Raw genomic sequence first — 16,146 nt, 5'->3', positions numbered from 1 at the left:
GGATATTCACTCGTGAATAAATGCAATTAATTAGTTGATTAAATGTGAGCGAAAATGTCTATTACATTTTCATTTAGACAGGTTTGACATTGGAATACATTATCTGGCGTTCTAGAAACCCTTCGAAAAGTATAACCTAATGGATTGCATTCAGAGATACATATCTTGTACCTAAAGTTCTTCTCTCATTGGTTTTTCATCTCAATGCCTTCACCAAAATAAGCATATTATCCATTGAAGCTTATCCTGCCATCCCTTAAGCTATTTATATTCACTCTTCGATTCTGCCGCTTAACTCAATAAGAGCGTTTCTTCTTGGGAACCCTTCAGCTAACGGCTATTATTGGCAAGTACGCCACCCGTTTTGGCGTTTTGGCCAGCTCATTAGCCATTCTCGGCATAAGCCACGTAACAGTAACAAGGCAGTAACATAAAAGGCGAAATATACACGAGTACAAATACATATATTCACACCATTCACGATGGTTTATCAGGTTGCATGCACGCGATTCAAATCAATTGCCACAATGACACACATACTGCGCACAGACACCAAGATACAGATACTTTTCAGCTGGTGGGCCAGGCTTTCAGACAATTGTCTGCTGTCTAATGCCCAAGCCAGAACGATGACGAGACAATTCCAGCGGAGAAGACCTTCACGGTGCACTAACAAAGGCTTTATAGTAGTCGCATTCTCCAGTCTACGTCATCGAGGGCAGGGAGGAAGAGGGTAAAGTACTTGTACAATTGCACGTGCTTTGCATGTCGAATTACAAAATAACAAGAACACAAATACATAACTCACCTTACACATCGACAACCAGAGTCGGCAGTGATTTTCTGAAGCAATCCAACAGGTTTCTTTCCTTCTCAAGGCACTCACAAAAATACAGTATTCAACTAACAAATGTAACATATATTAAATGTTTTAAAGTGTCTAGGTTTCAATTACTTGGAATATATTTGTATTTTTATAAATTTACTTATATGCCGAAAAAAAATATAATATAATACACCTGAAACCTTATAGTTAAGCGTCAAATAAACTGTTGAGAATGATTGGTTCGTTAATTTTTACTTTGCATGATGTTTGCTATCTAGAAAATTAGTTTAAAAATGCGGGATAATAAATTTCACTATAATATAACGACTGTAAACTAATAATATATTACTCAAAATACTTGTTTGGAAATTCTAAGGTTTCCTGGAAAATTAAAGCAAGTGAAACCCAAGAAAACTAAGCCAAAATGTTATATTTACCTTTCAAGATTTTCTATAATTTCGTAATGTTTAAAAGGTTTATTTAAGACTTCTTAAGACAACGGTTTTTCCAGTGCAGCTTAGCAAAGGGGAGTTTTATGGGCTGGTCCGCCTCCAAGCGGGGGCGTGGCTCTGTTTCTCTTTGAACCGTTCTTTCTTGTGCATAATTACATGGCCTCTTCGGTGGTGGCATCAAATATTCAATCGACACAACGGCACACACTCGACCTCTATTCTCTGCGGGCTTTGTTTCGGTCAGATTTTGTTTATTTCTATTTCGGCTGCTTTAGTTTTATTTGGGTTAATGCTGAAAAATTGCTGTCGCTGGGGCTCTTCTTTGCGCCGGCGAACAACTTTCATTAGGGCCAGGCAAAAAAGCGAAAAAGACCTCTAATCTTTGCACTCCCAATGCTGGCTTCTTCTTGCCAAGATCATGTCCGGCTAAGAGTCCGGAGAGGGGTATATAGAGAGTGAGACGGATGCTTGTAATTTCACTTTTTATAGTTAACAACAGGTTAAAACGATTAGGCATTAATGTTGGCCAATCTGCTTGATGTTTTCCTTTTAAAATTTGCACGCCATTAGGGTACTTTTTTTTTTGGGTTTTCTTTGTGGAACACAGCTATTAGGTTGTAAGGCAGCATGGTGATGGGTGTTGGGTGTGAGTAACTAAGGTCATACGTACCATGAAAATGAGGCCCAACGAGTTACGAAATTTAGTACAACCAAGAAAAAATGTACACTTAAATTACCAACCTTGAAATTTTGCATTTACATTAAAATAACGTAGCAGAAATATTAAGAGAAGTTTATAAACTAATGTAAAATATAATAGGTTCATCAAATAATATTGTTTTTTAGATAAACTGTTTAAAAGTGCTGCTTTTACTAAACACGTTCTTTCCGAAAAGATAAATTATAATACTATAATTGTAGTCATTCCAAATAGGTATTCAACACATTAATTATTTGAACCTGAAACATTAGCTGGAATTTAAGCGAAGATCTCCATCGCTTTCAGCTCTTTGTTTGTTCCTCTGCTAACGATCTCTTGAGCTCTCAAGGGTCAATAAATTACGTTAGATAAATTATTAATTCCTATGAAATGAATAAATAATTACAACTTTCCCTTTTGGCGTTTTATCAGCTTTGAACTTAAAGGAAGCCACCAAGAGGGAGACTTTTGAGACATAAATGCATTGACCCAGAACCGATAAGCCCAGGGCTATGTACTTTTCAACAATGTATACTACATATATAGGAACCACTTTGAATGGATCTTGGTGTGGTGGTTACTCCCCAGTTTGTCGCTGGATCTGCTCCCTTATCGCGGACAGCATCCGGAGCAGGCCACACCCGCCGCGGTTTCGAAAAACACACACTACAGTAGAACGAATCGAAACCCGATCCCATCGGAGAAGGAATGTGCTTTCAGAAGTCATTTGGCGGATTTCACGCTCCGCCGGTTTGATTAGACGCGTTTGATTTGCCTTCGGCCTGTTTGCTCGATTGTTTGTTTGATCCGATCACAGCAACAATTAAATCCAATGAAATTTAATTTCGCAATTGAATTTCATTTCAGTTTCAGCAAAATGCTTGCAAATTACTCGAGCGTTCAGGCTTAGCTAAGCATTTGCCGTGTTTCCAGCCCATTTCCATTTCCCTCTCACTCACTTTTCCCTTCTCCTGTTTGCTGATTTTCTGATTTTCAGCTTTTCCCTAACCCACTAAATGGCAATGCAAGCGTAGAGAGGTATTGCCTTTTCCTTGTTTGCCGGCTAGCTGCATTTTTAGCATGCAAAAATAATTAACTATCGGATATAGGCTAGTCTTCGAGTAAGCCGAAATATAGAGGTAGCTGGGAATATATGAAGGTAAAGGCTTAGTCATCACTAATTTAAACCATTTTCAATTATTTCTAGACGTTATTATTACAATTACCTCATAAAAAGTTTACTTTTGGATATTAATATTCTCTTTAAAAGAGCTGGCAAGTAATGCTATTTTATTAATTGTGTTTAACCATGTGAAGACACTAATAAAGGTTTCTACTAAAATAAATAGGTATTCATGCGCAGTTTGGGAAAGGAAAACCGGGCTACATGCTATTATACTTCGAATAAATAAAAACTTTTGGTCTTATTCATTAAAAGCTGTAATTTATAGTTATTTTAATTCGTTTTCGTTAGAGTAAATAAGTAAGGAAATCTATATTAAATGGGTATTAAAAGGATGATAGCTACTTCCATGCTTCAACTTTGTTCATAAACCACAATTACCATATCTTTACCATCGTATACTAAAGAGATTCCCACTACGTACTCCCAGCAGGACACCTTTAGGAGACTATAGTATTGTAAGTTATCCCAAAAACCCACATACAATTGAAACATCAAACTTCCGCCAAGGTCGGTGGCCTCTGGACAATAGCAGGTTCCTTCACGGGACAGCAGGGACCCTTCTTGGGAACCCGACTTCGGTCGATATCCGATTCGTTTGAGGCCACAATAAAATTTGTGTCGGTTCGGCCGTTTCCGCTACTCATGTTCATGCCCCATTGACTTGCTGTAGAGTCGATGGAAATCCGAGAAAATCAGGGAAATCCAGGGGGTCCGGGGAGGAAAGCGAAGACCGGACTCGTTGCATTCGATTTTGAGGTTTACGATGCTCTATTTGATGGCTCATCGGCTCTGACTCGGGCCTGAGCAGGGATCGATGGATCATGCCCCTGAGCGAGCTCTCGCGAAGTTCTCCTTTGTTTATAGCCCGCTGCAATCTTAATGTGCGGTTCAGGTGAGTGACTAACGGCCAGGTAAACTATGACTAACTGGTCTCAGATCGTGGGTAGTTCAAGGAGTTTAGTTATTATTTATAGAGCTGCTTTTTGGAGTTTGTTCATAATTAAATTATCACAAAATTCAAAGCCTTAAATGGACATTGAGTCACTCTGGTTTATTTATTTTGGAAATTTATTAAATGCCGAATTCTAACTACCCTAAATGGTTAATGAGTCATTAAATTTGATTACAAAATGTCGCAAATTAATCAAAAGCTATTAAGAAAATGTGTATGATTTTTGTATTTTATTTATTTATGATTATTGTTTATTGCCCCGGCTAACCAACTTGGAAACCAACCCAAGATCATATTTTCAACACAATTAGAGCATATTAAGTGTGGCAAGAGCGAGTGAGAGGTGTGTGGAGGGAGAACGTACTTGTTACAACTTTTTATTATTTTTTGTTTCTGATCCAAGAGAATATAGAATTAACGCAACAATTAACAGAAACGAGTTTTCGACTCGGGAGGGGAGTTGGTGAAATGAAGTGTGGAATCTGGCCGCGGCTGATCCGAGCTATATACTGGGAAAAGGGGGAAAGATCGGAGCAAACGTGAGGCTGGTTTTATTGAACAAAACAACAAACTCTTTGGCAATTTATGCCGGACCCCCGCTGAAGTGCCTGAAGTTATGTTCGGTTCGTTTGGGTCTTAATTCTTAAGAGAGAGAAAAAGGGGAACGAATAGCCAACCAATCGAAAGAAACAGGGAGAAAACAACAAACAGAAACTGAGTGGAAAAGTTGAAAATGTTAATTTTTATGCCACATCGATAATAAATTCGATTTTTCGAAACATACTTGAAAGTCTTGGAGGAATAAAAAGGAATAATTTTATGATGATTTCCTAGATCTTAATTCTCAAACTAAACAACTGCCTTCGTTGAAATTTCATAACTTTTATTCAAAACACTGAAGCATTTCTGCTGAGTAATAAAAGCCCTGGCTTAGGCTAGTACCGTCAACTTGATGTGCTATTATTAAGTTCCCTGTTATTGTTGCTCTGTGCTGCCTTTTGTGAGGTCTTGTGGTTTTCAGTTTTCCAGTTTTCGGTTTCTTGTTCGGTGCTTTTCGGTTTTACTTTTATTATTATTATTCATTCCACTTTGCCAACTCGGTGTGGCATTGAAGTGTTGCATTACCCGCGACTTGAGGCGAATTCTGTCTCGATTATGTGACAAATTTTCCATAAATACAATATATACATATATGTATATAGAGAAAGAGAGTTCAGTGACCCTCTGACTGCGTCTAAACTGACCTATTTGGCGCAACCGCCGGCAAGTGGGAAGAAGTGAACGAGAAAGTGAGCCATAAGACACCGGAATAAGTTGTTAAATTGGGGAAAGACAGGACACTTTTTCTGCGGAAAAATTATGTACGAAATACTCTTAAAGGAAATATTTTTTATTATTATTTTAGCTTTAAGAAAAAGGAAAAAGAAAAACTCAAGAAGACTTCAAACTTCAACACTCAATGCTCCTCAAAAATATATTTATAAACGTGTTATATCTGCTTTTAATTAGCAAGAATCATTTGTAAACTTCACAAAATGTTAAACAATAATTTGAGTGCCTTAGGTTTAGTTATCATTAAACTATTTGCAATTAGAAATATGTTATTTTTAGGTGAAAAGTCCATGCACCCGTTCAAAAACATAAACCCAAAGAAGTATCTCTCCTAATTGTGTGGCAGACAATAATTTGGCCTGTACATTCGGGACTCTATGGATATATTTATGGCTGCCGCACAGTTTTCCTTTCTCATCCGCACTTTTATTTATTTTTGGCGCACAAATTTGTTTGTTTTATCGCGATGAGTGAGTGCATTTGTGGCTCCCGCCTTTCTGCATTCCTCAAATACTTTTTCCAGACCAGAACTCGCCGCACTTGCCATTTCATACGAGAATATGTGTACTATATATTCAAAAATTAGACACACAAATGATATTTTTCTATGGCAAACGAAACTAATTTGGAGAAAACGAAACAGCAAAGCGAAATGACAAACGAAATTCAATTAAGTTTTATAGAAACAAAATCGGAGGGGAAAAAGCAAACCAATTTGAGTGCATAAAATTAATGACAACAACACTGAGCGATAAAAGCGGCCAAAACCCGTTTAGAATTCAAGATGGTAAAATTTATTCATGGATTCATCATTCGCTGCATTGTTCGATTGCCCCGAACACAAACTTTTACTTTTCATCATTGTTTCGGGTGTCCATTGTGAGTGCCCATCTCGAAGAGATCTCCCCCTGCAATTAATCTTTGCTGGTCCCTTGGCAATCCAATTAGATAACCCTATAGGGCCCTTGGGCCATGTGTGGGCAGTGAAAGTTAACGTGGCTCGTTCTAAGCCACTGGCCGGATCACGGAACACGACCAAGGCGAAATTTGCATACACAACGCATCTTGAGTGCAGTGGTGGGCAGCTGCTCGAGGGCTTGATCTTGGCTGGAACTGCGTAGAAACCAGACCATGCTACATTTTTATATACCTCTTTTTCGGCGATTGACGAGCATGATAGGTTTGGTCTCTCAATTTCTCTGAACATCAAAAGCCATTTTAGTTTAAAAATGCGATTGGAATCGGAAATGGTAAAGTGCCTAGCGTTTCGGGCGAAACCATTTCCGTCACAAAAAGTGAAACTGATTTTCAAATAAAATATTTATAAATATATCTGCCTGATATTTCCTCACATTAAGCAAAAAGGACAAAATCAGTTAGTTTGTTGAGTAATGTGCAGTCGTGCTTTAATGTTTTTGTTTTAAGAAATCAACGGCACTCGGCTTTTAATTGAAGATGATGGAAACAAGAGTTCTGTGGAGCACGATTATAGTCCACGCAATATTCCTCATCTGCAGAGTAGATTATATATATATTTACTTATTAGATATACGCTCGTGTTTAGGGATTCAAACCCACCTTCATTGGTTAGAACTTCCTTCCGGCTGGTGAGTCTCCTTCACGGGATTATTTGCGGCCTGGCCCGGAAGAGCGTTCTCCAGGACAGGGGCCTTAGCCGGCCCTGCGTTCCCTGCGGAAAAGATATTAGTTGGATTGTTGGCTGCCTTCTGCATTTTTTGTACTCACTCAGATCTGTAGTGTTGTTGTGGGCCAACGTTGCTTCCGGCGGCGCGGATGGATATGGCCCTGGAACGGATTCCACTGGATGACGGCAACATACTGCCCGCAGCCTGCGACTGATCGTTTACGGGTACGGTAGCCTTTTGTCCGGCAGCCTGAGTTGTACGCCCCGGAGCGGTGACGTGCAATTTCTGGCTTCCCATTTTCTCCAATTCCTGAAAGTGCTTGGACACCTCGGCGATCTTACGCTGATAGGTGACCAGTGTTGTCTCGCTCTGAACCAACTGTGAGAGTATGTACGTGGACTCAGAGTTGGCCTTCTTTACCGCGACCACCTTTTCCACTACCAAATCCTCAAGTTCACGACGGGACATGGTACCGAACATACGACGGGTGCTTTCTATAAACTCTATTTCAACAACTGGCTTTGGCATCAGCTTGAGTTTCTTATCAACCAATTTTTTAACGTATTGCTTAAGGTCGACTGCTGGGTCCTTGACGTCTGTCTTGAGTTTCTTATTGGGACCCTCTCCATTCTCTTGACCAGGAATGCTCTTGTAAAAAGCGCGAGCCCGCTTCAAAACACTGGGAATTGCTGCATAGGCTGCTTTCTTGTTGGCTTTTTGAGCCAAAGGATTTGCATCCTCATCCTTGGTGTTCTGGATATTCTTTCCCGAAGTCGAGGTCTGTACCATGTCGCTTATTGTCATTTCGGTTAAGTTCTTCTGGCCTTCCGATTTGGGTGCATCTCCCGAAGGCTCTTCGGTCTTTCCTGCAATGTTCTCCTTAACCTCAACCTCATCCGAATTAAGTTTTTCAGCTACTTCTGGATCCATTATTATCTATTATATATTAAAATATTAATTATTAATTCAACTGCATTGGCTAGCGCTTACTTGACTTCCAACTTCGTCGCCTGAGAAATCTTTAATTTTGAGTTTTAGTTTTCTTCAGTTGTAAGAACTTTCCAGCTTTTTATTGTATTTCATTAGCACATGGCCGACACAGAGTCGTATTCTTCGACTTATCGTTGTTATTGAGTCATTTATATCCCTTTCACACTAACGTAAGTTATATATCGATAAGTTTATACAGTTTTTAGCTACATATTTGAACTGAAACTTTGACAATAGCCTTCTGACTATTCTCACTACTATATACATGCATATGTCCAGCCATAGAAAACACGTGATGCAGTGAATTTAAAGACCTATTTAAACCAGGCTGCGCAATCGTTAACTCAGCAAACCTAGATTTTTTTTTTACATAGGCTTAGCAAAGGGGCCTAGCGCTGGGAAAAAGTTGCGTCCTAGTTACGTTCAAGTTGCGTTAATATCGATAACAACAGATTTGTTTGATTTCACTCGATACTCGGACTATCGAACAAGCTCCACCACCAAATCGAAAAAAAACTAAGCAGCTGAAACTTGATAATTCAAATTAAATTCGTTTTCAAAATGCCCGAAAACATATTTGTGGACAGAGATCTGTCCTTTGGGGGCACTTCTAGAGAAGTGGACGGAGAATATCTTAGTCAGTCATCCATTTCTGAGACTGGCCTGTGAAAGAAGTGTCGAGACCAATTATAAGAACTGGTAGAAGAGGAAGCTGGATCTATTTTTAATGATCCAAACTGCGAGGATATGCAAACTTTGGTTTCCAGAAGTTGGCTTCCGTTCTTGCTATAAAGTTGAGTTCTAATTAATCTATATACATACATTTGTATATGATTTTGTTTAAATTTTCATGTTATTCCATCATTGGATGATATAATAGTTATATTTACTGTGAACTTACTATTTATGACTTTCCAAAGAAGTGCCAGACAACCAAAAGTAATTTAAACAACAAAATATGAACACATTTAAATATACAGTAAACAACTTGTAATTACATTCCGAATTACAGTTATTTGAATTTTATATGGAATTTAATATCATGTTTTGGTATTCTGTGCAAAATGTCCTTTGCCAATGGCGTAACTCACTTATTTCGACGTTATTTAATTGCAGACTCGCTGCAGGCGAGTTTTACTTTCGCACACAAAAATGTGTGACCTCCTCGGTCCTGCTCCCTTGGCTTTTCTGGGGCCATTTCCATGCAAATCAGCTGGAAACACGCACACATCCGCGACGGGGGGCAGGAGGAGATGGCTACAAAGCCGTATACTTAAAATGGGACACCGGCTTTCAATACGCCGCATGATATGCGATATGGATATGCAAATTCAAAGGGGTTAAGGCGGCGGCGGTACCGGGATCGGGGGCCACGCCACGAAGGATACGAGAGGGCCTAGCCCAATGTGGAAATTCCTTTTCCACGGGCTTGGCAGCATGGAACGTGACAAAATGAAGACTGTTTTCGGCATTCAGGCCTTACGTAATGCGACCGGGTCTTTAGTCCTGAGCCATTGTATTGCCCGGGTATAATCAAGATTAACGCCCGACTTTCGTCCTTATCAGTCGTCGCCAATGAGCTGGGAAATCCAGGACTCGCCCCAGCTGCCAGCCCAGAGTTCATGCTCGCCTTTTGGGTCATTGACCGCCTAATGTGTTGATTGATTCTAATGGGAAGGGAGACTTAAGAGTACAGTGAAAAATATAATAACAATTGTTGAATCTTATTGGAAATGTTTCAACATCTTAAATCTGAAATGTCTTAAAATGCAGCCTAATATCATCGCATTTTGACATTAAGACCCCTTAATAACCTTGTAAGATCATTTATAACACCAAATTGTATTTAAACATCTACCGGAAAGTTGATCACAGCTGTGGATATTGTTGTTTAAAGGTGTTTATTTTGTCTGTTAGCCAAGATTTATCTCTTGGATTTGGATCAATGTGTGTTTTTTTTGGGGAACATGAACTTGACGAGTTCATAAATAGCATACAGAACTTGGGGAGCCACAGATGCCCCACACATGTGGCCACCAACCTTGGGATTCCCTCGGTACTCGATTGCATCACTCCACTTGGAAATACAATTAACTCTATGTGTTTATTCTCTGCCTTCTTTTAGATCACCAACTCAGAGGCGTTCGAACAATGTAACGACAATTTAAACGACCCAAACAAAATCGAAAGACGGAAAGTCATTGAAAAATCTTTCAAAAAAGCCCACAGAGAAACCACTTCAGCGAGATCAGGTGAGTTGGGCAATAGAACGGAATGGCTTCCTGGGATTTGGAAATATTTATCTAAGGAACAGCGAGTAATAATCATAATTTGCTTTGATCTCGCTTTGATTTTCTGCTGGTTATTTCCTAATGTAGGAAAATTCAAGGTATTTCTTGGGGATTAAATTCTTAAATTAGAAAATTAGGCCACCCCTGAGGAGCAATTGCCAGCCATTTTTATGGCTTTCTTAAGACTCAGGCCAGAGTAGATGACTGTCTCGGTGTCTCGTTTGTTGGCATTAAGCAAATTTATGTTTATGCGAGGATGGAACCCTTCAAAAGTCACCACAAAGACCGCTGCACGTGCAGCATTAAAATGTAAAATGTACGAATATATAGAGCCCATTTTTCGCACCTGGGCGACGTCTCTCTCTCTCTCGCCCTCTGTTGTTATGGTAATGTGAGCTTCGTTTTGGGGTTTTATTCTGATTACAATAACATTTTTGCCTTCATTGTTTGAAGAGACCTTCGGCGGAGATCGACCTTGAGGCGGCTGGGTGTAATTCAAACCGTATAAATCGGACTGATTAACCCATATTTAAAAACTATTCAGATGAGCAGAGCTAACCTTGTGGTGTCCTCAGCTCTTTTGATGCCTCAATTTATTGGCCAAACCCATAACTTGGCCTTCGTTCGTGTGCCGGGCGCCTTTCTTGGCCAATTTCAGGGAAAGGTAGGTGGAAATGGCCGAACATGTTGTGCGGAAAATTTCCAACAAATTGGCCGCTCGCCAGCAAAAGGCACAAGGATTCTGCTGTTGGAGAGCGGAAGGAAGTTGGCTCCTTTTTGCCTTATTTGGTTATTCGGTGACGGACTCCTGACAATTTCGTTGACTAGGTCAGGCTCTCTCACTCTCCATAGCCATATACATATATCTGTTGGATTCACTTTTGGTTTCTGTAGGCGATTGCGCAGAGAGAGAGAGACAGAGAGAGTGAAAGGTCCTGGCAACATTTGTAGACCGCAACATTTTTATTGCCTTGGTTTCATTCACGTTTTTTACCATAAAATCCATCGATAGCAGGAGTGTTGGCACATTCTTGTGATATCCATGATGTAATATTAGAAACTGGATTCTTATCAAGTTTCTGGAGCTAAGGATTTCATTTAAAAGTTATTTAGTAGTTAATTACGACTTGGAACCTGAATTCAAAGCATAAAACAAGTCGCTAAGGTGCACTAATGGTGTTTAGGCATAAAATATAAAGTCAAATTTGGATTTCATTTTTGTTTGATATGTAAACAAAACATTCATTTCATTGTCAAACTATTTCCATTTACCATATTTAACATTTAATTTGATTTCATTAATGTTTTATTAACGAAAAATATTATTTACATTTTGGTACTTTGGTAAATATAAGTTTATTGTGAATTGAGAGGAAACTACTATTATGTAAAAGTTAGTTTAAATGTAATTATAGTTTTGATATAGTTTTTTAAAATTGTTAATATTAATATTCGTTGTATTTGTGTGCTTTTGTATTGTCAAGAAATTATAAATTTAAATAATTTTTTTTTTTGAGACAGTCTATAAAAAAACTTTAATTTTATTAGTTTTTTAAATAAATAAAATAAATGGTCAAATCTTAAGAAAATATCTGACCTTGAAAGATCCCATTACCTAAATAGTATCATTTATATTTTATTCATGTTAGAAATAGCATAAAATAATGGTAACATTTTGTAAAGTAAACGTGTTTTCTTGTTTCTATTATTCAAATATATATGTACATATATAATCGCAACATAAATCCAATGCATTTCAAACTTTAAGAGAAATGATGCTGTGAAAAACAGAGACATAGAGAGAGAGTTTCCTGCTGAGAGAGCCATTTCGCAGTTGCGCTCCTTGACCTTGGGCACGAACTCGTCCCCCCTACTCACATAAAATCTATGACTTTTCCACGGTTTTGCTGTTGTTTTTTTTTTTTGTTCGCCGAGACACATCTGGTGAACTCCGGCGATATGAAATCCGTACAGAGACTTGGGCTCAGTCGCCAACTTCGCCAGCAGCCACAAGTTGTGGCAACGCGGACAGAAAATAAAAACCTCAAACTCAACAGTGAACGAAAAAAAAATAAAATATTTCAAAAGTTTGTTTTCATGTTTCATGAAGAACGAAGATCCCCCACCGATTTGGGTTCGGATCAGCAGTATGTAATCCGATTAAAGCAAAGCAAAAACAAAAAAATAACAGGCTATAAATCAACAACAGAATCAGAATATCTGAATCAGCAATCGCTGCGTCATCGCTATTATCACTACATCACATCATCGTCGTTCTAGAACCGTTCTTATCACACTTTCCGCTGACCCCTCCCACCTATTGATTCCCATCGATTTCCATCTATCATACCCAGATTGATTGGTAAGGAGGTGTGGGAGGGTGACGCTTTCGGGTTCAAAGTTCGCATTTGTCAAATGGAGCGAAAGCCGGGACTGTATAAACAGGAGGGCCGATGCTCAAGAGCCCAATCAAATAGAATGGGATGCGATTAAATAGGCCTCCGAAAATACAAAGGAATGGGAACTTTACTCAAGAGCGATTATATTGAATTTCAAATTGATGAGTTAATATTGGGGAATGGGTGAAGCGGGGCATAGAACAAAGATTTGTGCTTGGAAGACAAATTGAATAAATGCTCAGCCTTCTGTTTTTACTTGTGAATTCTATTAATTGTGAAATGTATATACTAGAAAAACAATTTATTTTCACAAGCTTTAAGCTTTGGTCTTTGATTTTTGCAGAAAATATCAATATATTAATACGAAATAGTTGAACCAATATAACTGGAATTGAAAAATATATGAAATAAAATAAACATTAAAACAAAATAAATTAATTTAAATATTCTGATGTTTATCGATTATATCGATATTTAACGATAAATTCAATATTTTTGACAATATTATGCTGTCAGATCAATATAATCGAAACAGAAACCAATATTCAATAAAATAAATATTACATCAAGTGAATAAAAGTATTTTAATAGTAATATTAATAGCGTTAAGTGCTACGATATCTTTTAAATGGAATGGATTACGATACTTATTCGACTTAGGATATCGGATTTTTCCTCTCGAAGCATTCTTATTTCTCCCAAAATTTAACTTGTTTACCACTTTTACTGTAACTCCTTTAATTTATTTTGAATTTTTCCCAAACTCAGCTTTTTTTTATCTTATCATGTCAGTGTCTAATAAATTAGAACTACCTCCCCAGACTCTAGTGAGTATCTCTGGAAATATGTATATATATATGGTAAAAGTGTAGCTCTTATTTGCCAATTCATTTCCTTATCAGAGTCACGCCCACCAGAGTAAAACTTGTCTTTAGCCTTTGGCCATTGCAACGCATGAAGCCAGCAAATTGTGGACACTGCATTTCACTCCAACAAATGTTATGTAAACTATTTATGTGATTACTCAACATACTCAACATGTGTTTGTAAACACACACAAGATACATCCATCTTAGCAGCCATAAATAAACAAATATTCCATTTTCTCAACTTTTTCAATTAAGATCCTCAATAGAAGAGCTGGAAAATCCAAACGATCAGTGAGAAAACGAAAGTGTGGCAAATTTGTTTAAACAAAAAACCGAAATTTGCATGCATCCCCGATTTCGATTGCAACTCGAGTGTTTTAAATGCACTTCAAAGTCTTAAGTTTAAGCGTTTTCCGCACCTAAAGATGACCTTCAGAGGGGCTCCAAATTTGTATATTGTATATTTTCTGTGCAAAGTCAAAGCCTGGTCATGGAAACTAATGACAAATAAACTGTGAAGTGAGGTAACTTAACGGCGATTTTGCATCGTGTAATGTCCGATGAGCATGCACTTTTGTTTGCTTTTCTTTCTCGAGTTGTGCCAGCTTTCCGGTCAGGGGCACTGCTGCTGCTTTCCTTTTCAATTTGTCCAGCTCTCTGGCTCTTTGGCTTGGCCATTATGCCACTTGGCCGTTTTGCAACGACGCCTGACGACACCCGCCGCCGCTGACTTGCCATTGGGAATGGGAATAAAAATAGTGCTGAAGTGTCGGTAACAAGTGGCTTTGCACTGCGAGAAAAATAGCCAACAAATTGGGCATTAGAAATTACTGCAGTTACTACAGTTTTATGGTTCAAATAAAGTCTAACCTTATAATATTTTAGGTTCATGAATTTCCATTATTATTAAAGATATTGCTCCCGTTTTTGCTCCATGTACGGCCTTAGATACATCCGAGAATTTCGCAGTTTGCTGCGAGATTGAGCTTCAGTTTGAGCTTGAGTTTCGAGTTAGAGCTTCGGGGTAGAGCCCAAGGGGCAGTTAGGCAGTTTCCTGGCCCATTGTCTAGCTGGCTGAGCCTCCTCGTAATTAAGTTGGCAAATTTGTGTAATGAGCAAGTGCAATTAACCGGGGGGCTCCGTGCTTGGGCCTATGCAAATGCCACACACATAATTATAGTTTGTGGCCACTGCCTCATCCTCTTCAGCTGCTGTTTTGGCTGTGGCTTTGGCTTTGGCTTTGTTTTTCTTTCGGTTTTCGTTTTCATTTTTTTCCACATTTTCCCTGCAGTGTGTTTGCCCACTTTGCCAAGTGAGCTGTGCAGAGTGTGTGCTCGTCTGCGAAATGCAAATGAAAGTCAAAGTTAATTTGTTAGATTTTCGCGGGCTACAAGCTGTGAGATGCGAGGCAGAAACTGCGTGACGTGACGGCGCGACCAGGTGCCAGACCACGTCTCAGTCTCCCCTCGTTCATCTCCATCTTCCTCTGGTCGCGTTTCGTTGGAAAATCAGTGGAAAATAGCTGAAAAATCTCTCGACCGAGCAATCAAAGCTCAGGTTGACTGCCTCGCCAAGTGCGGCATACTTTCGGGCTGTTAATCAATTACAGCTGCGGAAATTTAATGAGTTTTTAATGGCAGATTACTGAGATTAAGTGGAAACAGAGGTAGTTAAAATAAGATTTAAATGTTAATATATCTTAACACTTATGAGAAAATAGTGCTTTTTGTATTATTTCAATGATTTGAGGCTGTTATATGATTTTTAAAAAGAATATTATATATATTATTATATTGTTCAAATAATATATCAAACGTTATGTTATTTGTTTATTAATTTATAATTTTCTAAGTAAAAAAAATATAACAAATGTGGGATTGGTTTCCTTTTTAAATGAGAAGTCCCACTAGTTTTAAGTTTTATTATAGTATTTAATGATATTTTATAGTAGATAGTTTAGTTAAGTATAAAGTGATCGTTTACATGTATTTTAGAATAGCTTGAAATAGGTTTTAGTTGATTTTAACTTCGTTTTGTGACCGTCGTAAGCTCGCACGTCTTTTCGTCGTTGTCTCTCGTTCCCAACTCCTCGCTTTTCACCCTCCGTCTCTCCTTCTTCTGTGGTGAGGTGGGTTAGGTGGAACGGCGTTACCAGACCCATTCCCACAACTCGGCCATCCTTCTAGACATTCGTCCCGAATGCATTGCTGTCGTCGTCCTTGGAGCTCAGATAAGCCCACGGCTTCATATACTCGGCACAGGTAGTAGTATGTCTTGGCCCCTCAGCAGATACAGTATCTTTAGAAACGTCATACGTATCTTTCGGCTTCACCTTGGTAACTCGGTACGGACCCAGAAACTTTGGCTTTAACTTAAGTCCGCCACCAAGTTGAGTACGCTTTATGGCAACAAGATCGCCAACTTTGTATTTCTCTGCAGGTCTGCGTCTCAGGTTGTACGTGTGCTTATTCTCGTCTTGCATGACAAGAATCTGTTGCTTCGC

The 16,146-nt window shown here is 38.7% G+C and overlaps 2 protein-coding genes across 4 annotated transcripts in view; one reads left to right on the top strand and one right to left on the bottom strand.

Moving 5' to 3' along the window:
- Positions 1-16,146, top strand: part of LOC108078499 (uncharacterized) — a 47,869-nt gene that overhangs the window by 4,891 nt on the left and 26,832 nt on the right. For 2 of the 3 annotated variants that reach the window (XM_017172396.3, XM_070283445.1), the window contains exon 2: positions 10,210-10,336. The exons of the other annotated variant lie outside the window; for it this stretch is intronic. The gene's annotated coding sequence lies outside the window, so the exon portion shown is untranslated. The remainder of the gene's footprint in view (positions 1-10,209; positions 10,337-16,146) is intronic. 3 annotated transcript variants of the gene reach the window in all.
- Positions 6,825-8,304, bottom strand: LOC108078501 (uncharacterized). Its single transcript, XM_017172400.3, has 4 exons — positions 8,085-8,304; positions 7,195-8,030; positions 7,027-7,138; positions 6,825-6,959 (listed from the first exon to the last, which is right to left on the bottom strand). Exons 2-3 carry the CDS (start codon positions 8,022-8,024, stop codon positions 7,120-7,122), a joined length of 849 nt encoding a protein of 282 aa, XP_017027889.1. The 5' UTR covers positions 8,025-8,030; positions 8,085-8,304; the 3' UTR covers positions 6,825-6,959; positions 7,027-7,119.

The sequence above is a fragment of the Drosophila kikkawai genome, chromosome 2L (assembly GCF_030179895.1).
Source record: "Drosophila kikkawai strain 14028-0561.14 chromosome 2L, DkikHiC1v2, whole genome shotgun sequence".
Lineage (NCBI taxonomy): Eukaryota > Metazoa > Arthropoda > Insecta > Diptera > Drosophilidae > Drosophila > Drosophila kikkawai.
The sequence above is the reverse complement of the archived record's forward strand: the minus strand, read 5'-3'. Positions and strand labels throughout refer to the sequence as shown.